The sequence below is a fragment of the Calonectris borealis genome, chromosome 5 (assembly GCF_964195595.1).
Source record: "Calonectris borealis chromosome 5, bCalBor7.hap1.2, whole genome shotgun sequence".
In the NCBI taxonomy this organism is placed as follows: domain Eukaryota; kingdom Metazoa; phylum Chordata; class Aves; order Procellariiformes; family Procellariidae; genus Calonectris; species Calonectris borealis.
In genome coordinates, this window is record NC_134316.1 from 7,108,796 (window position 1) to 7,134,722 (window position 25,927).

Sequence of the window (25,927 nt, forward strand, 5' to 3'; positions counted from 1 at the left end):
CAAAGGCTTACAGTTTTTTAGGTAGAGAAAAAGCAGAGAAACCTGTATATAAATGGAAGAGCACGCTTTCTGCTGCATGCAGTACTGCCAAATCTTCTGTGGATTAGAGGATGGAAGCTAAAGCATCCTGCAAACATCATCTGCATGCGCGTTGTATTAGGAGTAGCTGCATTTTCTCATGCGGACTTACTGCTGCTTCTTGAACTGTGGCTTGTGAAAGTGCTAGAGGAACTGGTGTGTTAGCAAGTGGAATGAACCTTCTGTTCTTCCAGAACAGCATGAGACAAGACACTTGTCATCAGTTGAGCAGTCTTTTTTTTTTTTCTAGACAGTAGTTTCCATCTTTGTTAAATGTCATGTTAAAAACGTCACTCTTGGCTCATTCTTTGCTATGGTTGGAAAGTTTTGATAATTTATAAATGGGTTGTTATTCTTTTATTACCACTCAATGATATAAGAATGTTTCTTAACTGGATAGTGTGTGGCCTGAGGTACATCCAAACATTTCTGAGGCCTTTGTCAACAGCAAGAAAGTCACCAAGCTTGAAGTACAGACAAGTTACCACTACAGAGGTACTTCCAGCTAACACTTGAATTGAGTGCCAATGGGATGGTAAACGTTTTAAAAAAGTACAGTCCTCAGCTCCTCACGGCTGTTGCTGTCCGGTACTCCACCAGTACTGTCGAGACTGGCCTCTGCTCTGTGTGGAAGGGCCTGTTTCTGACTGAGCTGGGAACTCAGCTTCTATTCCACGCTTAAATTGCCTATAATGTGATGTCTGCCCTAATTCAGCTCTGACACGAGCACCAGTGTCTTGGCTGTAAGCCATCTGCTGTGAAAGGGATTTCTCAATACCATGCCCCCTCTTGTAGCTAGGGGCTGTTCTGCTTCAGGAACCGTCCCCTGCTCCTCTCTCCATGACGCCCTATACATTTAACATGTGCCAGGCTCAGAGCAAGGCCAAGTACTGCCTTTGACAGGGGTTACAATTATACCGTCACTCTCCCTTCCCCGCTGCTTCTCCAGACACTGCCCAGTCCTCAGCCTTTACAAAACAACCAGAAGACTGAGGACTGTGGACTCTGCCGTGGCGCTGAGAGACCTAAAGATTAAGCACTTCTAAATGTTGTGCCAGAAGTTAAGGGATTTAGCCCTAAATACACATGATGATGATATACATTTTGCTCTCAGAGCACCTGCAGGGCAAAGATGAAATATAATACCCTTTTCCTAAAAAGAACACTTCACAAACACAGACTATACATCCTTACCCTTTATACCACAAGCTTCTACTTGCAGGGTTTTTTTTGCTCAACATCCATTAGGAATGAAAGTGAGGGAAATGGGATCCTGTAGGTATATCATTTTTAGCCTGCTCAACAAATATTTGCCAATGTCTTAGCAGCAGAAAAACAAAATAATACTGCCTGGCTCCTCCTGTCTCAATTCTTGTAAGCTTAAACATTCAGCCTATGGGAGTTTGGCATGAAACAGGTATGTTTAGAAAGAGATTTTTATTTAGTCAAGTGTGTATACAGCTTGATAGATTTGTCAAGTTACATGATGACAAAGGCACAACAGATAAAAAAAAGCTTTTGTTTGCCGTCACGCAATATGAAAAAAGCATCTCAGCCTTAGCGCAAGCAGGATTTTGTACACATTTGTCCTTACTTCTTCTTTCTTGAGTAAGAGGCATCAGCGTCCTGGAGTGAGAGTACATTAAATCAGTATTTCCCCCGCTTATTAAGTCCTTTGCCCACAGTGTTATTTTGCTTGAAACAGTTTGTGACAGTGGGCAGTTACAGTGTGGAAGTAGGAAGTTTCAAGTTGCACGTGCCACCCTTATTTTTGCACTTCCCGCTTTTGGAGTACTTTAACATGTTTTTTTGTACTGAGTTCAACAAAAACACAGTAAAAAAATACCATCTACCAAGCAGTATTGCAAGAACAGAACACTGCACTGCACATCTGTCTTCTGGGAAGCGAATGCGAGTGAAGAGCCCTGACAGACAGTAGTACTGCTTAACACAATTCTGGGAGGTGCTCAGATTATGTGCCTGATATAAAAACTAGACACAATCAAGGGAGAAATTGTCAACAGTCTTAATTCCAAGCTGCATTAATAATTTACACTAGTGACTTATAGCTCGGCTCTGCATTAATGCTGAGTTCTGAGCTTGCAGCCTGTGTGATGAAGATCAGAGCAAGACCTTTGGCACTACGAGACATACCGACTTCCCTGCCCTGTGGTGTGACCGCGCTGCAGCAATTCTAGACTACCAGGCATGCAGCGATGGAGTCTGGCCTGGCATCAGCTGCTAGGGAAGTGAGGAGGGAAAAAGGAAACAGATCCAAAATGCAATCCCAACATTCCCATGGCTAAAGAATCTGCCAGCAGAGTAAAAAAAGCAAGCAAACAGAGGAGAGAGGAATAAACTTACCACCCCGCTCTTAAAGTTCTGTATCCTCCTCTTGCCCATCCTGTTCATCAGCCACCAAGCCCAAGTGGGTGCATACTGCCAGAGGTAGCAAACGGCCAGATAGGGGTGGTCGCTGATCCAAGCCTCCTTCAGGTCGTTGGCTGTGCTCACCAGGGTGAGCCGGACGCAGCGGTCGGTTGGCATCTTGTGGGACTGATCACCGCTGTTCTCTATGGACTGGAGGGGAGAGAGAGCGAGCCAGGAGGGTTAGAACCGGACTTCTGTTCGTGGGACAGAGAGGGCCAGTGTCTGTGCAACAGACATACTCCTCCCAGTTTCTCCACTGTGCACAAGCAGGATGACCCAGCCGGTACAGCGGAGACTGGGGCTGGGGAAGGCATTCCTCGCTATGCTAATCCTCTAGTTTCAGTGTGGGAACACTTACCACCTTCCTTTAGCACACATGCTTAAAGCACCCTTTTAATTAATGCCTCAATTGATGGGTCAAAGAAGGTTAAAAAATGGATCTCCAAATTCTGCCCTGCTTCAGCATGGCTTCTACTTTATCGTGAAAGAGATCTACCACAACAAGTTACCCATTCTGCAGCTGAGGGCTCTGAGAAATGGGAACCTTCCCGTTCCCAGCTGCCTACCCCATTATATGCTGCAAGTTACTCAGTAACCAAGTTAGTAGATGAGGCCACATTCCCCATTAACTGAAATATTCCTGCCAGCTCTGCCCTGTGCGCAGCCATCTCAAACAATAGAAAAGCAACCGGCTTCTTCAGTGGCAGGGGTGTCTTACTTGAAATCTTGTCCACACGTACCGCTTAGCAAACGTAAGCCACAGCCCTGTGAATTTACATGCATTTCACTCCAGCAATAACAGACTGCTCTGTCAGCCTGTTCTTCTATTTCCCAGAGCAAAAGCAATTCTGGTCTAGATTCAGTCCTCCTCCTAGGTCTTTTGCCATGCTGAAATCTGAGGAATTGCTTCTGCAAGCTTTCCAGATTGCTCAAAAAGTACATCTTTTCTTTCACAGAAGTATGAAGTTTTGCAAGCCAAAAATCCTTTCAGAACTTGATTCAACAATGGGAGATTCCCCCCCAAACACGCTGGTGGGTTATTCTGAGCTTTAAATCAATTGAATTTAGGACAGATTACATTTTGATGTATCATAGTAACAATTTTTGCCAGCTACTTTGTTAGACAGCCTTTATTAAAAGCAATAGTGCAGTTGGAAGGTTTTGCTTTTTCTCCTTGAACAATCGCTAACAGGAAAAGAATGCATGCCTCGCATCAGCTGACTCTAGTGGCTTTGCCAACAACGGCGTCAACCAAACAGGGGACATCGTGACTAGGGCAGACAAAAAGCCACCTGTGCAGAAAGGACAGAAAGGATTCTGCGTGCAGAATTGTGTCCAGAAAATCCTGGCCTTTCCCCCAAAAGTGCAGCAGGGCAGCTGTACAGTAAATTTTACTAGACTTGGATAGTATGTGATGGAAGAGAGAAGGCATAACAATTCTCAAGCTTTGTTTTCATTTCATATGGACTTGATACCACAAAGAATTACAAGACTATACAAAGTTCTGCACCAATCAAAGCATTTCTTGGTAAGAAGATGATGTTAGTGTTTGCTAGGAGGAGAAAAAGAAAAGAAAACCACGAAAGGATCACTGGGCCTGCAGCAAAAGTTGGATTTATTACAATGGAATTGAGTCCTTACCTTTGCAAGATTCTCCGTAAAGACATTTTGTATAATCTTAGACTGTACAGGCCCTGGGCATATGTTGATGATACTTATCTCAGGATAGTCAGTCAGCTCAGTCCGAAGAGAATTAAAAAAACCCTAGAAGAAAAGACTATAATGTATCTTCCTTTGCCATATTTCCACATGTGGCAAGGTTTAACTGACAACATATTTTTATACTAATTCAATGCTGTGAAGATAACGGTATTCGGCTAAAAGCAATTCCTACTACTTTGTTTGACTTTTCACATTCAATGGCTAATTTAAAATTTTATCTGCAATTACATACATTGGTATATAAATCACTGAGGAATTTATCTTTGACTTCTCAAATACACAATCATTTCTCTAAACTACAGGTGGATTCTGCTGTCTCTGTACTGAGGACCAGCCTCACTGTTTTGGTAGTGGAAGTGCCACCAATTTTAAGAACTGCAATATCGTGTAAATAATCTTTTGCAGGTGAATTGCTCTTTGTGGTGAGATTAAAGATTCTAAATTGTTTTTATTGAGTAAGTGGCACTCATTTTATATAAGAGGAGGAGGAAAGCTTTTCAGCATATTAAGTCAAAGATGCACCCTGATATTTTAGGGGGTAATTCTGCACCACTGAATTCACTGCAGAGTTTGAAATTTGCATCCACATAGATATAAATCTTATTTCAGCTCAGGAATATGCTACCAGTGTACCTCAGTTAAACTATAATTAGAAAAGCTGCAAGTATTTCTTTTCCTTAAGCTAAGAGGATGCAAGTTTTTCTAATCTCTGTAGCAACTCACATTTAGACAGCAACTATTATGGGGAACGTGATCAGTTCAGGAAGGTGCTTCCTACCAAAGTTGCTGGTCAAGCAGTGCAGAGCTATGATTTAGTAAACACCACATCATGTCTTATCTTTGACCTGGTTGACAACAGTTCCCTGTATTTATTCTAACATAATTTTGTGTCGCAACAGAGACATGTGAGCACAGGCTGATAAACTTCTCCCACTGTAGTAAAAATTTATAATTTATACTCCCACCCAGGTTGGGAAGAGGGCTGGCTGATCCAGAGCTCTGAACTAAGTTGCAACACAGGGCCAAAATCAGTCAGATATGCTCCTGTGATGACACAGGAGTCAACTGGGGCAATCCACTAAAGCTAAGCAATGAATTGCACACCGGTGCACACCTATGACCAAGAATATGGGCTCTAATTTCCCAATTGCTGGTGACTAATTCCAGCTTATAGATTGCATACAGGCTTTGCAGTTATGTTCTGTAAAAACGCTGACCATGTATTTCAAGTTATAAGTACCTGCAGGCCCCATAACTAATATCAGATCTTCACAGCATGTTATCAAAGCCTGGAGATGTGTAACTTCTAGAGGAGCAAGTTCTAACATAAAGACACTTACATGCCCAGAAGTCTGCTTCTGGACACACTGGGAAGCATCTCAGATCTGCCAACCATCCAGTTGTTTTGGATTAAAAACCCAGGCCCTCCCCTAGATTAAATCCTGCCCCGAGAGGAGCCTCCTCCGCCCCTGGTGCACACTTTCAGGTGTGGCACCAATACGGCGGTGCTTTATCCACCACTCTAGGCTAATGCTACAGCCCAGACCTGCACTTCCCACATTCCCTGCTTTCCCCAAGGGGTCCTGAGCCCGCTCATCTCAGAAAAGCCCCTTAATCCCCAAGTTGTGCAGTCCTGTCACAAAAGTTGTGCCGTTCAGTCCAGCTGAGGAAAAAGTAACGACAAAAAGACACCAGACCCCAAAGGGGAGAAGGTGGCAGCACGTGTCACGAGCATGGCCACTTGGGTGAGGGGTTGAGGCAGTACTGCTCCTTGTTGACGAGTGCCTTCTATCCTATTCACCCAGCAATGACTGGAAGTCCAGGCTCTCCTGGAAATACTGCCTGAACAGCAGCCTACGCAGCTATCCTCCCTCCTTTGGGCAATCGTTGGTTATTCCATCAACACTGAACTGCACGAAAAGGATAAGCGAGAGCTCTCCCAGCCCACACTCCCTCATCACTCCCTGGTGTTTTGGTGAGGAAAAGAGCTGACTCCCATTTTGCCTGAAAGAGACAATCTCAAGATGTACTTCCAGGAGTCGAGGAGGTGGAAGGGTGTGTGTCTGGGCATGTTGTGACAGAAGGGAAGCCAGAAACATTGCTCAGTCACTTGTGACAAAGTACCTACACCAGTTTAAATGCTGGGAGGCTTCTGGGATACAAATTCTACCTAAAAATGGGCACCTGCCCACAGTCCTGAGCAGCCACATGAAGGCACACAGCAGTAGTCAGCTCTGTAGGCAACTTCAGACCTTCCTGCAGAGGGCACTGGCTCTGGCACACTCCCCTCTCAGACTGCTGCTTCTCTCCGAGTATCACAAAGGGAGCCCTGCTGACCTGAGCAAGTTGCAAGATACCAAAAGCTGCGCATTGGTCCAGTGAGCTTGCGTTATCTTTGAAGATCCTGTCTACACGGCAGCCGATCACAGGGCTGCTGAGGCTTTTTTCAGAGTGCTGTGTGAGTAGCACTGTCAAAGTCAGTGCTATTTCATTAAAGGGTCACACAGCCTGTAAACATGAAATGCGTGTAGCCAGAGATCACAGCGAGCTCCTGCTTCTGCTTTGTGGCCATTCTGCTATCCCCCTCCATCTCAAGAGGTTTGTGTGCCCCCTCCTTCCCCAGTCGCTGCAGTTCCAAGTTTTTACACCATGGAAGAGGTGCAGTCTTCACCAGTAACACAGGATGGCCAGGGCACTTGCTCAGCTGAAATCCTGGCTGGCAGGCACTGAACAGAGCCTCTTGAAGACAGAATCTCACATACTCTCAGTCCCCTCTGGAGGCTCTACCTACACCATATACAGGTTCTCTAATTCCAGCACTTATCTTAGATATCCAAAGGTAGGTGGTATGAAACTCCTCCGCTTCCTCCCAGAAGAGAAGCTTAAAATTCCTAAGTAAGAAAAAAAAGGTACTCTCTTCTTTAAATTCAGGCAGAAGCAGACCCAGATTTGGCAGCAGTAAAGTGCAAAGGGAAGAATCGGAGTGTTTCCACCAAGCCCAAGCTGAAGCCAGCTCTGACATACAGAGACAGGGTCTGTGGAACAGGAACTGCTTTAAGCCACCTCTGGGCCTTTCCAGCTTAGAGACCAAATCCTAGAAGATGCTGAAGAAGGCAAGGCTGAACTGACTCCTACCATGACAGAAACATTTAGGAATTCCCCTGATGACCAGAGACTGAACAAAGAGAGCAGCCATTGCTGCTCAGTGCAGTCCATGTGCTTATTAGACAAGTTCCTGATTAAGGAACATTTTGAAGGCCACCATTTCCATTCCACTCCACATGCCACCAATTATACGAATTACAACTAAATGAATGGCATATGATCTCCACGATCATCATCACACTAGGACAGAAACTGCATCAGTCAGATGCAGACTCCCGTGGACTTGACTCATGCTCTTACCGCACTCCCAAAACTGAAATAAAGGGTAATTTCATCAGTAGAACGTTGTTATCAAGAATTCCAGTTGGCATGAATCAAAGCACGATTGTTTCAAGAACAAATTTTAATTCTTAACAGAATTCCTTCCTTCCTTCCTTCCTCCTCCAACTGCCATTTAAAAGAAATTTATTAAAAAAAAAAAAAAACCAGAACAAAAGGAGGGACTTTTTCAAAAAAGGCATAATTAAGATTGCAGCATTAACTGTGTCAGCTGTGGTAGACTCCAAGGCATGAATTAAAAAGAACAAAAACCATAATAGATTAATCCATGTCAGACAGGCACATATTTAATAGCACATATTTAATAATTGGTGGCCAAAATGCAACCTTCATTTCAAGATGATCTTATAATAAAGGTTGATACATGCTGGGAAAACACAACAGGAAAAGCATCACTTTATGCTTCATCTTATTTTTCCCCTACCCTCTCTCTAACCATTTCTTCTTGGTCATCGTCAGAGATGGTCTACTGGGCTATCTGAAGGGGATTGCCACTCCTATAGGCTTTCTTTACCTGAACTGTACTGGTGAATTTTGATATTTAAAAAAAGCTTTTCTAGTTTTTCAGGGTTTCACACCCACGTCTGGCCATAACTCCAGACTGACAAGAGACTCTCAGACCGAGTCTTCTTGAAATCTATATTGCAAATCACACGTTTTAACACCTGCAATTAGTATTTGCAGAATTACTGTGAAAGAGGTTTGGAGTTATTGAGCAGAGGTAGAAGCTAACAAAGATATAAGCAGTTCAGTTAGCTTATTTTTAATTAATCCAGAAATTTTAGTAAACTATCTCTTTAAAGCTTCTTCCGTGTTCTCAATCTTAACATGAATTTCAGAGTTCTGAGACTTTTTAAAGCAACACATGAATTCCTTGTGCTCTGCAACTAATTAGCCATGCTTAGACCAACTACACCACACCCAAAAGATAATTCAACTGAAAGAACACTTAATAAATAAAGGAGCATAAAGGGAATTCATGCTTCTGCTCATTGCATTCTTCTAATTTAAATCTACTAGACTTAAACCAAAAGCTGGCCTCTAATGGGCAATTTCATCGCTGCCACCCAAATGAAGAGCAGCAGACCTCTCCCCATCACTAACTGAAAACTTACCAGCAGAGACCTGTCACTGTCTTCTACATCTTCATTCTTTCAAGCGCCTAGTGGCTTTGCAGTGTCAGCCACTTGTTACATTTGTGTTGTTGTTAGTCAAATTGTCAAAACGATACTGATCCAACAGTTAAGCGAAGTTATTTACCCTTTTTATGTGCTTAAATCCAGCAGGGAGTAAGAAGGTGCCAGTTCTTTTAAATCACCACTGAGCACAGCTGAAGTTTATTTTACTGAGATCAAAATGTACATTAGCAGGTGTACATTAGTGGTGAAAGACAAATATGTCTAAATAAATTTACTAGTTAAACAAATGATTCCTCCATGATACAGGCAGTCCTTTTTCCCCAGGTACTTTTCTTTTTCCCCAGAGAGACTTTCTGAGACTACTTTCACAAACTCTTTCCAAGCAATATTGAACAGTTAAGTATTATGCAGCAGATAACTTCCTAAGATACTATGAGCTGCCAGTTCTTCACACCACAGCAAGATTCAGAACTGCTGGGAGGATTCATTCAGATGTTCCCAGCTAGATCAGGATTTCTCATTTCTCTGAGTAGTCTGCTTTACCACTCATTGTTCTCACTTTACTGTCCTAAACATTTCCTGTAGTCTTAAAACTCTCACCAGTGACTTTTCCTCCCTAACTGAATTAAGATGAGAACGTTAGGGCTTCTATATGCAACAGAATAATCCTCTGATTTAGGTACTCCTTCATCTGAAGGCCAGAGGCTAAGGTCTTGTGTTTCACATTGGAATTTAACTACGTAGTGGTTAGGCCCAACTAAGATGGCATTTGAATTTTAGTCAGGAAAATAAATCTACACTGGGAGCTGAGATATTTCGCATTTCAGAGCAAATTAATTTTAAAGGACTTTCAAAACCGGAGAAAATTACATACGCTGTGTGCAACTTCAGGGGACTCTTGAGTTTTCTGCACAGAATAAAGTCCTCTGCTACAGCACCAACTGATGCTGGTCTATTACACAACAAGACTTAATCAATCTCAGAAATTTAACTCACCTGCAGAGCATGCTTGCTGGCACAGTACCCAGAGGCAAGAGGAGCTCCCATGATGCCCATCACACTGCTCACAGTAACAACCTTTCCTTTTTTCCTTTGGATCATGTGATTCAGGACATGTTTTGTTAAAGAGATTGTACCTAGGTAGTTGAGTTCCATTATGGCACTGTAGACATCCAGGTTTGTATCCACGAACAGAGAGCGCTGGGAACGTCCACCGTTGTTGACCAAAACATCAATCTCAGGAAAGATACAACAATATATTAATATAACACATTTCCTTTAATACTTGCGCTTCCTCAGGCAATTGTTAAGCGACTATTCTCTTCTCTCTAATGTCGTCTCTGCCATACACAAGTAAGATGCATCAGCTGCTGAAGAAGTTTCAGCAGTTGCCCTCCCCCACCAGACTTCCCCTTTGAATTGAAGGCTGGCTAATTTTGAGTTGAGTCAACAGAACAGGAATATAGTGTTTGATGCCAAACAAGGTTAACTCCTAGTACAGGAACACTGGCAGCTGGAAAGTTGTTTTCCACACAACATTTTTTAACCCTGCCGCACGGTAGCAAATAACACTTAACACTCAGGTACTGAAAGGTGACCTCTGAAAATATGTTTTATGCAAAAACAGAAACCAACTAGAGCAGAGAACAGCAGAAACAAATCTAGTACCAGTAATTTCACTGTGAAACCAAAATACCAAATATGGACTAAAGGCGTAGCTTGAAGCTTTGCACATCGCACTTAACGTTAGTTAGATCTGACTACTATTGTTTTAGCTACATACTCTGGACTAGCAATCTAGAAAACTATGCACAAAACAAGGAAAACAATTGTGCCTGGTGTCCAGTTTTGTCCCATATGGCTCTGAACCCAAATTACGTGCATTACTGAAACTACAAAATAAAGGTTCTGACTTTCATACACAATTTTAAGCCCTAAATGTACAGCTGAGGATTGTTCCAGTTGGTCCAGAAATTCAGTGACATCAAGTGAATTTTTAGTTCTTGGTAATGACCAGTGATTATTTGTTCATTGCTGCATCTCTGCAAAGCCTGCTGAAACCCAGAAGCAAGAAACAGAAGGGATGAAAATTCAGGTACTTTTTGGCAAGCTTAATACTGAAACTTAAGAAAGATGTAGACTCTGGTGAATTTACCATACAACAGAATAAAAGTGAAATACGAACATAAATGCAGGTATAGGAGATAGACAGAGAAGAAAAAGAAGTTTAACCCCAGAAGCACACCCTACCTTGCCAAAATGCTTAAGAACACTGTTGGTTGCAGCTTCATGAGAGCTTCGGTCAGTCAAGTCAAGACGCAGAACAAGGATATCTTTGTCACTCAAGCTGCTCATCTCTAAAAACAACCATGAAGTGAATGGGAACCAGTAAAATTGCTAACGTAACAATTGTGGGAAACGTAATGTGCTTTTAAACACCACATTTTCACTAAAAAGACACCAAGAAACCATAACATTAAGTTGGAAATAAAATGCTTGCTTTGTTTTCATTTTGATCTCCACATAGAATCCATTTTTAATCTGTTTCTACCAAGTCCTTCTTTTCTCATCATTACGTTTTTGCTTGTGAAGAGCTTGACTTTATTTAATAGGCTTGTGTAGCACAATATAGACAACTGAATTCTCCAAATAAATTGCAATAGTCGGCAGTAACACGTGACAGGATTATTTGATACCGACATTTTTCACTGAGCCATTCAGAAGCACAGCGTATTGGCAGCCTTGACACTTTGCTTGTATGTTAACTGCTCAAGCATGTTTATTCTTGGCAATAGGTCTAATACAATTTAGACCCAAAACACAACATATATACATGAGTAGCTATGAGGCAAAGTCTAGAGAAGCTAGATTATTGGAGGATTATTGGAGAAGGTAGAAGGAGGTGGTTTTTGTTTAACTGACAGCTTTTAATATATCCATCTCCTGAAATAAAAGTCAGCTGTCATCGAGTTCAAGCCTTCATGTTGCGTGTTTGTACCACTGTCTCTTCAGAACAACTGACCTTTTCCATAGAAAGTATTTCTTGAGCAGTGATTTGCTACCCTGGGGTTTTGGGGCAGATGACTCACAAAAATAGTGTCTCCAATGTTAATCTTTTCAGGTTTTTTTTAACTACATATAACATGATTTTAACTTTATTTATACTAGTTTGATAGTGCTATTTTTGTTTCTAAATTGATTCACAGCCACAACTAAGTGGACCTGCTCCCCTTTAAGCAGCTGCCCTCTTCAGAGGGCCTAAGGCTCTGATTTTTTAATTACCATTTCTTGCATATACAGGGAAGGTTGAACTTTGTCTTTACAGTGATGTACAAATAAGGAGGTTACTTAAATCCACAAGTTACCCCTGTTCAAAGGTCACTAGCATTTAGGCTACTGGTTATAATAAACCTATCTGTTTGGTTTAAAGCTACCAGTACTTCTATTTATTGCTCCCTCCAACCCCTCCATGTGCATTTTACCCTCCATTTCTTCCAGAAAGACAGCAGTAAAATCCATGTAGTTTAAACTACCCTCTCAGAGACACACTCTACCTCATGCTCCCTCAAGCAGATTCGCACAGTTGAAGTCTACTGGGACGTGGAGTGTTTCTGACGTGGATTAACAAGCCAAGAAAGCTACATGGGGGAAAAGAAAAAAGCAGAGAAGAGACACAGACTGCTGATAAGGAAGTGCTCTTTTATATGATGTAAGAAACTTTTGACTTCAGGAAATATCAAACCAGAGGCCTAGTTCTTGTTCTGGTGCAACCAGTAGTCCAGTCTGATTTCCACCCCCCAAAGCACTCAGACCATACATCTCTATCAGCCTCCTTACTTCTTTTCTAGGGTAAGGAATCCTTGTCTAGTCACTCCTCAGATAGCTTTTACAAAACTTCAAACATTCTTGTTACCCTTTTCTAAACTTCTTCTACCAGCCACGCATGCCCTTGTTCTTCTGGCAGATGACTAGAACTGTGCACAGTGTTGAAGGCAAGTACACGTCCCAATTTATACATTGTCAGAATGATGTTCTCCATTCCTTTTACTAATAACCCCGAATATTCCACTTCCTTTTTTGCCTGCTACCAAACTGGAACGCAACAATCATAACCCAGAAAAAGACTTGCTCCCAAGTGGGAGACCTTAGTTTAGAGTTCATCGTTTTACACAACTGCTAACATACATTAGTTAACCTCCTTTAAGTGAAGCGTCTCCAGCTGCAAAGTGAATTGTACATGGTCACCAGCATTCGCATACAACATATCTGAAACTGAGCACTCAAAGCTCGGTCTACCCAGAACAAAGGCCACTTTCACACAGCTGTGTGTATTTTCTGGAGATCTTCTAAAGTCTCCTTACATAGCAGCTTTACGCTACATGGCTTCTCATCAGGATCAAACTGCCCAACCACCAAGCAGCAGGTCTTCTGACTGACATTTTCCTATCAAGCAATCATGGGCTGCCTCTTCCCTGTTGACGGTTCATTAAGTTCTAGTTACTTTTTAACTAAAACATGCTTACAATCACCCAAAGCCAACTTGTTTTTTGAAAGACAGCTGCGTAAGTAATACTGACTCAGAATAGTATTTTGTTACGACATCAAGTGTACACCTCCTTCCCCTAGAATCCCCTAGAGGATTTCAGATCAACAACTCTTTTCAATACATGTTAATCCAAGATAGCAGTTTCTCGTAACGCAATAAATGCTATTACTCAGCATAGACTCTTTATTTCCCAGCTCTTCGTCACTTCCTCTTCTATCTTTTATTTCTATCTTGTATAATGCCCTTTAACAGAACACGAGCTTTTAGCAGAGGCTGAACAACGTGGCCTTCTGAGGTCCATTCCAACCTCAATTACTGTATAATTCTATAATTTATAGATTGTCTGCTGTTCATTTGGCCTATCTATATTTAAATCATATTTGAGCTTTGCCAAACCAAGAAACATACACCCCATCTACTTTTTTTTTTTTCCCTCTTTCCTTTTTAGGGCTTTGGAGAGAAAATAGCCCCCAAAATTACTGGTGAAATTCAACTCATGTTGCAGAGAGTGGTTGGAGTAAATACAGAAGCCACTTGCAGGAACCGTGTAAGTTATACAAGTTGTTTTCCCTCCCTCCTGCAGAGAAGTGTTGAGTTGGCATATGCATGACTGAACAGGTATTACCATAGCTTTTATGGTACCTTCTTTCTCTCTCTCTCGTTCAGCTTTTAAGCAGTGTAGAATGCATAAACGTGTATGTATCATAGGGTGGTGTCTCTGAATTTTGCACAAGATAAATGTGCTTGCTTCTGGCATCAGTATGAAAATTATCTAGTTAAGTTGCTGCTGTGCATAGCATCTACAGCTGGCATGTTAAAGCCTATTAGCTCCAATTATGCCATATAATTCAGCCAAATTCAAGTTGATGTTACATGTTTCAGCTCAATCGTAATCCATCCCACGCTACTCAAACCTTACAGAATACTCTTGAACTCAATTGCAAAAAGAAAACATGCAGGTGGAAGCAGGGACAAGCCGCCCAGGAAGCACGTGGACCCACTGCCCAAGCATGCAGGGATGCAATCAGGAAGATCAACACTCCGATGGAATTGAAACTGGTGAGGAATGTGAAAGACAACAAGGGCTTTACAAGTACAGCACGAACAAAAGGAAGACCAAAGACAGAGAGAGCTCACTGCTGAATAGGGATGGCGATGAAGTGACGAAGGGCACTTCAATGAGGTAGTCATTGCCTTCTTTGCCTTAGTCTTCACTGGCAAGATCTCCTCTCAGGACTCCCACACTCCTGAGGCTAGACTCTGGGGGAAAGAAATACTACCAACATCAGAGGAAGACCAAGTTAGGGACAAACTGCACATATAAGCGGGGCAATATATATATCCAAGATTTGCAAGAGCTGACCAATGTCACCCATCTTTGGAAGGTACTTGCTAAGTGGAGTAGCTCCCCAGTGATTGGAGAAAAACAAATGTCACACAGCCTAACCTTAGTCCTTGGGAAAATTATGTGGCAATTCCTCCTGAAAGCAATTTCCAAGTACATGAAGGACAAGAAGGTGACTGGGAAAAGCCAGCATAGATTTAGCATGGATATATACTGCCTGACCAACTTAATTGCTTTTTGTGATGAGATGACTGGCTCCGTGGACAAGGGGAGAGCAGTGGATGTTGTTTACCTTGACTATGTAGCTTTCTACGTTGTCTTCCATAGCATCCCTGAAGCTATATTGGGGAAATATGAGGGGTCTACATGAGTGGATTACAATGCAAGTGAAAAACAGGCTGGATCATGAGGCCAAAGAATTCAACCATTCGAAGTCTAACTGGTGGCCAGTTATACGTGGTATCACTCCATGATCAATACCTTTTAATATCTTCATTAATATCTTCATCATCACTTAGATGATGGGACACAACACAGGTTTTCAGCAAATTTTCAGTTACATCAAGTTCAAAAGAACAGTTCCTATGCTGGAGGGGAGGACTGCCATTCATAGGCATCTTAACAAGCTATAAGAATGTTAAGCTTAACGAGGTTTGTCAGACCAAAGTCAAATGCAAAATTTCACACCTGGGACAGAATAATGCCATGCAGTACTGCCAGCCAACATCCAAATGGCTAGGTATCAGCTCCCCAAACAAGACCTGAGGTCCTGATGGAAGGACAACAGCAAGTTGAACATAAGTCAGCAATGAGCTCTGGCAAAATGCTAGTGGGCTGCACTAGCAAGAGCAGACTGAGGGAAGTGACTTTTAAGTGCCTGTACTTAAAAACTGCAACTAGAGTACTGTGTCCAATTTTGGACCCCCCTAGTTCAAGACAAATACTGATAAACTGGAAATAGTGTAGCATAGGGCCACTAAGATGATTAGGGGGTCTAGCGCACATGATAAGCAAGGAAAGGGGTGGAAAGCTGGGTTTATATAGCCTTGAGAAAAGAAGGATAAGAGGGGAAGGGGGCCCAATTACTCTCTTCCACTACTTAAAGGCTGGCTATAGAAAATATGGAGTAACTACGTTCCTAAAGAGTTTCCAATATTCCTACTAATCTGACGTATAGTTAAAATAAACTTCAGTAGCATCTATTTGCAAAATACATGGCTACATAAGACTTTAAAGCTAGTATATACCACAGCTAAGACATTCACAGCGTTACTTCAAGTTGGCAGAGGCAGAAATTATCTTACATAAATCTGTACTCCTGGTTCGCATCAATTGAAATAATCTTTCTAAATGTTCCTTAGCACATCACACTCTCATACAAGTGTTGCCTGAAAATGGATATCCAGGATTACGACTCTAGCCAGCCTATCTAGTGTTATCAGTTTTGCAATGACAACAAACGGCCACAGACGCAAATGTAGTTGCATACTTTTACTGACCGCTAAACATTGCATCATATAGCATTGGAATTTTGCCATGACTACCACTTAACCATACTGTCACCTTATGTCCCTTGCTTCCTTTTGAAGATATCTATTTAAGTGACTGCTTTTTTCAAGCATCAGAAAACAGAAATAAGGAGTTGTGCATTTTTGAAGCTCCTTGGCAGATTTTCATAGTACCCTGCTGCAACTTTTAGATTTCTAGGTGCTAACCCAAGACAAACGTTTCGTTATTCACCAGCATCCATTCCAAGTAAACTGTGGACATGCTGTCAACATTACCAGGAATGACCTGTCAGTGTCATAATATACTCAGTATAAAATACTGCGTACTGAGCTACAGAGGATATACAGTCTGAAAAAGACTATAATGTTAACCATGTTCAAAACTTCCATTTATCAACATGAATTAACTGTCTATCCCGCTTGCTGTCAAGCCAGAAAACAGGAGGGAAAAAGAGAAACAGGAGGAATGAAATCAGACTACTGACTCAGCAGGCGTATGAAAGATAACTGGAATAGTTAAACATTCTGCTTCACATTTGTTCCTCTTGATCTACAGGAGATCTTCTTTCTTGCATTTGCTCAGAACAACTTTTTCTGAACATTTCTCTTCATTCCTTTTCCAAAGAGGAAAGTCAGTTGTCAGTCTACCTGTAACATGCACAAACCTGAAGGAAGAAGACTTCTTAGTAGCATGCAGCTACATGGTTTGGTTCTTAATAGGATGATACCCCTCAGATTGTTTCCTCCATTCCCCACAGTATTTATTCCTTTTCTTAATCTAATATCTTACAAGACCACTTGCAATTGATAATGAGATTTTTAGGTAACATGGGCTTATGAAGGACCTCATAATGCAAATCTATACAATGGCTTCTTACTCATAAAAAGAAAATACCAGCTTCAAACGCACAGTGAAGCTATGTATAAAGTTTACTTTCACCATGAAATTTATTTCTGTGATATGTGGGTTAGTATACCTGTGGCAACTCCATCACAGCAAGAGTGGAACTGCTCGCATAAAGTAGCAAGTTGTACTTACGAAGGCATTTCTTTTTCACTCTTTCCAGCTCATCCTCTCTTCTGGCTGAGATGGCAAGCAAGGCTCCTATCTTTGATAGCTGGTAAGCCAATTCTTCTCCAATTCCACTTGAAGCTCCTGTCACCCAGACAACCTTGCCACGCAGTTCATTTTCTATCAAAAGAATCAAGACAGTAGATCACACACTGCCAATGCTAGGATAAGTATATAAGTCACTGCAGGGGTAAAATCTGATACTGTTTTTAAGAAATATGCTCAATTTTTTTGGCTATTACAAAATCTTGACTTCTTTATTTTTTGGTCACGTGCAGTTGTGAAATTGTTCATTTCTGTTGCCACTTGAACTTTGTTCCAAGGCTAATCTGAATAAACACTGATTATCTACCTGATGGAAGAAATTTGATTGCATTTCTGCAAACCATCCACACATAGCATTTCCACTAACCTCATCAAAAACAGCTTCAGAGGAAAAGCGAGAAGAGATTCTTGGGAATGACAGGAAACAGTTACTGTATTGCAAATCCAAACAAAAGCCTAGGCAAACCTTTCCCAATAATGTCCTACCTCAAAAATGTTCCTGAGTAATTGTCGACAGAAGAAAATTCTCTGAACAAAGACAGCTAATCATAACAAACCCAATGGGTGTTCATCCACTCTGTTTTGTATCCGATGCAGGTTAATTCCTGCATTGGCCGGAGTACAGTACACAGAGTTCCCAAGGTGTAAGACCACGTGTGAATTTCCCGTGTACTCATAGTTCCTGCCCAGGCATGCTTTTTTAACTTGTAGTAAAAACAATGGCACCTTACTCCTTTTACTCCTCTGCTTATATGCCTGTTCCCCCTTGTTTGCAATCATCCCCACTCCATGATACACCTGGGTACTGGGAAAAGGCTTAGCTTTCCAGACATATATCCAAAATCATCAAACACAACAGATGGAGGAAAATCACCCATTTAATTCTAGAACATGATTTAAGGACGAATGATCACTAATATCAGAGCACTTTCCAGAATGTATCATTGTCTAACACTTGTATGTGTTCTTCAAGATTAGTCTTAGTGAATATTAGTCTTAGCGATAATCTGACTCAAGTACTCGGAGCACTGCTGACAGAAGCTCTTCCTTCTATTTCTCAAGTTTGTACAGAAGAGTATTCCAGCAATATCTAACCAACCAAGAAAGATTTCATGGTATAATTCAAATAGCAGAGCCAAATGCAGTTCCTGAGGTTTAAAGCCAGTTCTATTCTGAAAAAGGCCAGAACAGCATTTTTTAGCTCATTGAAACTTACCCACTCATTTAATTTAGAAAAAGTACTTCTTTTTCAGTGGCTGGGACTGCTTTTACTTCCTGCTTACTTCAGTAATCAGTTCCTGGTTCTCTCTACACCACATTGTGTTTCAAATGTCTACTTTCAGAGTCTTAATGACATAAATCTCATGAAGAGATCAGCACCAAAACCTTCCACCCTTCTGACAAGAGCAGAGAGCACTCAAGACTGACTATCAGAGCTCAGCTTGAGTCTGTGGGACTGGCAGCGAGTATTATTTGTCTTTTTTTAAGCTAACTGTATTTTAGTCGAAGAAAAATCCCTCCTAAACCCAAGCTTTGGTGGTTTGGGTTGTTTGGGGTTTTTTAGTTTGCTTTTAAAAACAACAGGAACAACAGTCACTTTCCAAAGCAGAGATGTATTCTAAGGTTATGAACTTAAGAGGTGGAAAGAGGTGTTGCTGAACTTGTAGGAATAACCATTGTATTAATCATTATACCAAATGGCTGCTGACTATAAAGCTTATTCACACTCTTTTCCTACAATTAATTCCAATGTTACCAATTCATTGAATTAACCACAAGAAACGTGGGGGTTCATCTCTCCTATTACATTTTTTGTGGCAGAACACCTGTGTAGACAAACACGACATGAACAAAAGAACACATGGACATACTTTCAACCCTGCTTACCACACTCATCTCCTCTTGCTACTGAAAACAAATCCGCTTCCTCCTACCACTTAGTTTCCCTGTTCCCCACCTGTCTTGGGCAGCTTCACTGCAGTTATTCAGGATCTTGTTCTGTGGACAGAATAATTAGTTGAGATAAGGAAAGTTTTCCACCGATTCCTCAGTGCTGATAGTTACCAAGCACTGAGCTACTGGGAGTTAACATAATGGAAAACCTAGCTCAAATGCTGTTGTAGAACAAGTATCAAACCACCAGCTTGCTCTAGAATAAATGTCCTGTTACTGGAAATAAGTTTAAAAATTAACCATGCCAAATTAAAAAATAAAAGCAGATTATACTATTACTAACCATTAACTACTGTGTTACAAGGCATAACAAATGCTGAACAGAGTACTACTGCAAGTAATCCAAGAAGTGCTTTTGTAGCTCTATTTAGTTTTTTTCTCAACATTTTATAGCTCCTATAGCACAAGGTTGCCATGTCATTTCATTCATGAGAAAAATTTGGGGTGGGGAGGTTTAAAGCAGAACATCCTTCCCACATCCCTGAAGAATCACACCACTATTCCCAGTTTTAAGAGTGGGCTTTCAGATACGTAGGCTTTCATACATAAAAGGATCCTCCTTAGCTTGATGGTATTACAGTACCTGTGAAAAGCACACTGTTTAGAGTGACTGCTGTTCAGCTAATGAAACACAACACATAAGGAAAGTCAGCCAGCACCCAGTAATCCTGGTCTCCCAACCACACAAATATTTAGAAGATGGGAAGCAATCCAGCACGTGCCAATGACAAAATCCAGAAGTGAATTCTCCCTATAGAATTGAATCATTGAAATGGAACCAGTCTTACCTATATCAAGAACTTCCTTCGTAATTATAGTTTACAGCACAAGAGAAAGAAACATGTAAGATCGGTCTGCCTTCTGGTAAGTATTTTTATCTCCAAAAACTTGGACATCCGTAATACTGTTGTAGAAGGGATAACACAATATAATGACTGCAAGAGTGACAACTCTAATAAACAGCTTTAAATAAAATCAAGTTTTTTTCCATGGGATCCACACATTACTTACCTAGGCACACTACATTATGTGCACAATATGGGGAGGAGGAAGAGAAAAGGGGGAACATATTTAAAGAAACATCTTTTCTAGTGTTTGTCCCTTCTGTTTTCCTACCTGAACAGTTAGGATCAGCACTGTGGCACCACCATCCCACATGTACATGGCTGAACCATCAGCAAAATGCCACTTAAATGCTACTGTTTCAGCTACATATTTTAGTTAATTACAAGCACTGAGGCGTGGGGAGGGGGGGGAGGGAAGGCAAAACACAGCTCACCTCTTTGCAGAGCAAGGGAGCTTATATTGTCAAAATTCTGCCTGATTCTTCTTACATTACATGTTGAAACAACTACATTGCTCTTTATATGGGAATTTTGAGAGACTAGTTGAAAGGTTTCCAGGCTTCCAGTAAGACTGAAGGCTACATTCAAATAACACTATGTCTACCTGAGAGCTCCTACATCTTGATGTGCATTGCACATAGATCCCTCAGGACAAAGCTTCAACTCTCTTTATATTAGTCAAGATTTACCTTCTTTCTCTGCCCTGAGTCTTTCTGTGATCTTTGTGAAGTCCACACATGAAGCTTTTTTGTAGTTTTCTTATAGTAAGGGAACTACCTGATAGAGTTACTATAACACTTTGGGCTACATATCCAAAGAGTTACTGAAGATTGCTCACACAGATTTAAATTTAGTATTTCTTAGATCTTTATTACTTGTGCATGCTTTTCTGTTCTCTCCTCCATTAGATGGACTAGCACTTTTGCAGTAAGCTTCTACAGAAAGCAGAAGACAGACGTCTCAACAAGTTTGTCCTACTCTTCTCTCAAGCCCTTCCTAATGCCGACCTTCACCCACACCACCATCCCCTACTGAATCATGTTCTCAAGCCCAAACCCTTACTCCACTGTTCCCCCCAGTCACACATTCCTGATCCACCTTCATTCATGCAGTTCTATTTCCCTATCTCAACCCAACATCCAGTTTCACTTCCCACATGGGACATGCTTATAGCGTCCCTTGTCCCATCTTCTTTCAGATCAGCTTCTTCCCCGACGGGTCAGATGCAAGAAGAGCTCCCTGCTTCCACCTCAACCACCCGCACCCAGCTCACAGCAGCCCCAAATCGCCACTGCTGGCTAAGCTGAGGGGGTATATTCAGAAATTCGTGGCTTTTCTGATCAAAAGTCTCTATTAAGCAAATAAAACTTATGATTTTTAAAGATCTTTGTCCAGAAGTAGGCAGAATTACAGTCAAATTAGAAAGATCAACATGTGCAAGAGCTGAAAATCCCTGTCTGGCGGCATTTTATTGAACCTCTGTACCCACAGGTGTCAAAAGCAGCACCTTACACAAAAGTGGTGTAAAGCCACAGACAGCAATCGTGTGGTGCTGTTCCCTTATGCCTTTCAGGGCACAATTCGCGGAAGAGGAAACCCATTTAATCCGAACATTAACATTCATGTTTACCACATTGTAAACACTTTCAGCACTACTGTGAAACCAAAATCTGCTTGAAGATGTAAGAACAAACTGGAACAGAAGCTAAACAGACTACGAAGCAACTCATCCTGGCTCCGCACGCCGACGCCAGAACCGGACATCTGCCCAGAAACGGTGCAAAACAACTGGTTTTGGGCCAAACGAGCCACGCTGGCCGCAGACCTGCTGGAGCTCACTATCATTGCAAAGTTGCTTTTAGAGAGCTGCTTTATTGGCGTGAGAGGGACACCACATGCCTTGCTGGTTAAGGGCAGGAAAATTACGCTTTTGGGATTATTTTATTGACCTTCAGACGAGCCCGCGGGGCAGCTGCCGAGGGCTGGGTCCCCCGACCTGAGGGGACTCCAGCCCTGTCCCTGGGGACCCCTCTCCTCCCCACACGGCGCCATGCCCCTGCCCCTCACCGAGCGCCCCAAACCTGCCCCCGGAGACACCGCGACCCGCCCCGGACCCCCACCGCCACCCTCCCGGTGGTCGGCGGCTGCTGGCGGGCGGCTTTACCTGGCTTCTTCCCCCGCCACTCGGCCCACAGCAGCGTGAGGTCGCCGTCGGCCCGCAGCCAGCGGAGCAGCTGCACCAGCAAGGCCAGGAGGGCGCCGCCCGCCAGCGCCAGGCAGAGCGCGCAGCCCCACGCCATGGCCGCCCGCCGCCCACGCCTCCTGATGCCCCTTTATCAGGGCCGCGGCGCGGCGGGAGCCGCCCCTGCTGCCTGAAGCCAGCGCCTGCCCCACGGCAGCGCAGCGCCGGCCTCCTCCCCGCCTCTCGCCTGCCTTTCCACCCCCTTTCACCAGCGGGCAGCTCCGCACCGCAGCGCTACCTCCCCGCGGCCGGCCGGCCGGCCCTGGCAGGAGCCCCGCGCTGGCCGGGACTGGTGGGTAGCGCGGCCCCGGGGCTGGCGCAGTCAAGGCTGCGGCGATAAGCGCTGGGTTTGTAGGGGAGAGACCATGCATGTGACGGGGTGAAGGTCGGTTTCTGGGAGCGGGGCCCTCTTTTATTTTCCCTCCGCCGAGGGCAGAGGAGGGCTGCCCGGCCTTTTCCTGCTCGTAAACAACGCTGGCCGCTGCACGTCCTCGGGCGTTGGGCAGGTGTTCGAGGCGGTTTGGCTTCGGTGTTTAGAGATCAAAAAACCGGTGTCCGTCCTCCTGAGGAGAGCTGTCCCTTGGGGACACTGGTGATGCCTCTTCCTCCTGGAGCTCCCCGGCAGCCCCCAGCCCAGCTGCAGTCACCCCCCCATGTCACAGTCCCTGCTGCATCCCTTTTACAGGAGGCGGCGGCTGATCTCAGCGTGGAGGCCTTTCCCGCCCAGGTTTCTGCAGTAATGCCACCCTTGGCCATGCCGCCCGCTGCCTGCCAAGGCAAACCCAGTTCTCGCAGACACCCGCTCTGGCCAACGTTTCAGACCTTGGGTTTGAACCCTGGGCTCTGAAATCAGTGGTGCTGGATACCCACAAGTACGAAAACCCCAGGGACTGCGGCTGGACGTCACTCTCATCTACAGCTCTTCACCATGGATTTGTTAGTGCTTATGTGCAGAAGCGCAAAACTCTATTCTTATTACCTTGATGTTTCAAAGTCTTTCATAGCAGGAGGTACAGATATACAAGGAGAACCCACAATAATTTCTGCCTCCTTGCCGGACACTTGACACAAATGCATGCAGAGCTTATGTAGGACAGACCACGTAGCTGTTCAGAGGGGCACACAGACCCTGTTCCCAAAATCTCACGGGCTAAAGTCCCTGATCTATCAGAAGACTTAGCACGGGATGACCGTGTTTACCGCACGCAGCTGCCCAGTCTGTCCCAACTCCACTGGCGACCGCAGGATTCATGAATCAACACCTGAATTGCCACAAAATTTGCATTACAGCTTTCTAAGGCAAAACACAGCCATGGTCTACCTTTAAACCTTTAGGTTCTGACTGATTTTTCAGCAAATCAGTCAGAACCTAATCCGTACAACAAGTGACAGAAAAATAAAAATACACCATTCATGTACTTTGTTTCTGTAAATCATACCAATCCTCAACGGTGTCTAAACCAATCGTTAATTAAATGGTGGTTGTGTTTCAGAATAGAAACAGGTCTTTAGAGGTTATGAAGGAATACTATCACAGGAACTACGACTGTTCACAGTTATATGTCATGGTTACAGATATTCTTTGTATTTCCCTGTTTTCTCCTGTTTTACTGAGTTGAGAACTACTTTGTGTTAGTGCAATGCATAGCATAATGGAACCCTAATGCCACATAAAACATAAATAATGTAAATAAATAGCAAGTAATGTAAAGTATTTTCCTTACTTTCCAGTGGAAAATTAGGGCATGATGAACAAATTTCCTCATCGCAAAATTCAGCTGTCCCTCCCTGCCAGATCTTTATAAGCCCTGGTAAAAAATGTCTGGGTCTTATTTCTTCCTTGTGCTGAGTGCAGATGATGCACACACGATCGTGGAGCTTTGCACCACAACACACCAGAACAGGCAGTATAAAGTTGGAAGAGGACGTACACTGCATCTGCATCTGCACAGTATATGCTTAGTGGGGATTTTCCGAGCTATCCCCAAAGAGACAGGTATACAGCAGCTCGGGCTGAGCGCAGAAAGAATGTGTGGGAGAAGCTCACGAGGTCCCAGCATCCTGTGATTGGCGAGCGGTGAGAATTTATCCTGTAACTCTGTGCTTCAACCCTTCTTTTACAACAAAACGGAGTAAAATAGATTTCTCCTGTTAAAAAAAATGTTCAGTTACGCAGTTCTTGTGTATTTGTACACCTGCACAGTCGCCATCAGTGGAGATTTTACTGCCTATGCCCAAGATTACAAAGACAGGCATGAAGTCCCTGCTGAGGGCATGAAGGCACGCTCAGTGTCAGACTGAGCATGGGAAGAAGAGCACTGGAAAAAGTTACAAGGTCCTTCACAAGGTAATATCCATTCTTGCTGTTTTCCAACTTATAAAAAGCAAATACGCTCATCTCATTATTATTATCTTAATGATAGATAAATATACTTCAGGAATTATCTTAATTATACACACCCAAGTCTATTAAAAAGATTTCTTTTGAGATCGCCACCAGCTGAAAAGCAATAAAGCTACCACAGGCTGCAGCTTTTACGTATGGCTGCTGTAAACCATCTGAATCATGTCAGACTCTGAGATTTCTTCTCACAGAAAGCAACCGGAAAAAGATTGATGGGAGTTCAGGGTTGCCAGCTTCCAGCCTCACCTTGATGGCCAGCAGTGCTCTGACTTTCCTTGCTGGAAGTACAATTTTGAGTGTTGACAGTAACATACGCTCTTTTCGTTGCTTCAGAGCCAGCAACTACTTAGAGAAGAGCTGTTTGACAAAGTACCAAAGCAAAGGGAAACAACTCTTAAAGGATCACATCATAACGAAGCCCTTGGATTTGACCAACATCTAAATTCCTACAGAAAACCAAAAATATTTCTCCCTCTAATGCCTGAACTTACTTAGCCAATTTTCACTTTCTGAAGAAGCCATTTTTAAAAGTTAACCAAAGTCAGCCTGAACATCAACAGAATGAATGACAGTTCTGTTGCACTTTGTGCTGTGATTGATGCAGACAGCACTTTGGAGTTCAGTAAACATATTCTGATATCTATACAAAGTACTTCACTGTGGTTGTGAAGTGCAAGAGCCAATGTAAAGCTGAAGTACAAGGCTCTGAAAACAAAATGAGTTACCAATGTGAGAGGTCACAGTCTTGCTCCACACCCTGCTGTGAACCTTGCTGAGGTTCCCCATGTTGACTCTGCGGCAGCAGATAACAGATCAATTAAACTCAGCACATAACATCATAACGTGCCTTATTCTTAAGTTATACAAATTATATTGACACATTTAATGTAAATAGAAGCAAGATAAGCTGCCTCCTGTCTCCAAAGCAGTAAGGCAGAAATAAATGTTTGATTAGATTGCTGTTTCTATATTTTTTTTTTTCTCCAGTTGTGCAGCATTGAGAAGACCTTGTGCAAAAGTGCAATGGCACAATGGAACGGGGGGATGAATGGATTGAGAGCTGTCCTGCAGAGAAAGACTTGGGGTACTGGTGGGTGCAGGCAATGTGCACTTGCAGCCCACATTCTCCCCCTCTACTCCACTCTGGTGAGACC

The 25,927-nt window shown here is 42.9% G+C and overlaps 1 protein-coding gene across 3 annotated transcripts in view; it reads right to left on the reverse strand.

The window, feature by feature from the left end:
• Window positions 1–1,498: 1,498 nt before the first annotated feature.
• The window catches only part of DHRS7 (dehydrogenase/reductase 7), a 29,875-nt gene continuing 5,446 nt past the window's right edge, over window positions 1,499–25,927 (reverse strand). The window contains exons 1-7 of one of the 3 annotated variants that reach the window (XM_075150857.1): window positions 22,292–22,627; window positions 17,252–17,404; window positions 11,064–11,170; window positions 9,810–10,049; window positions 4,150–4,272; window positions 2,443–2,658; window positions 1,499–1,704 (exon numbers count right to left, since the gene is read on the reverse strand). In XM_075150857.1, the coding sequence (XP_075006958.1) occupies window positions 1,669–1,704; window positions 2,443–2,658; window positions 4,150–4,272; window positions 9,810–10,049; window positions 11,064–11,170; window positions 17,252–17,404; window positions 22,292–22,427 (1,011 nt within the window). In that variant the 5' untranslated portion in view covers window positions 22,428–22,627 and the 3' untranslated portion in view covers window positions 1,499–1,668. Of the gene's footprint in view, window positions 1,705–2,442; window positions 2,659–4,149; window positions 4,273–9,809; window positions 10,050–11,063; window positions 11,171–17,251; window positions 17,405–19,216; window positions 19,356–22,291; window positions 22,628–25,927 lie in introns of those variants that run through there. The other 2 variants (XM_075150858.1, XM_075150859.1) reach the window with 2 other exon arrangements.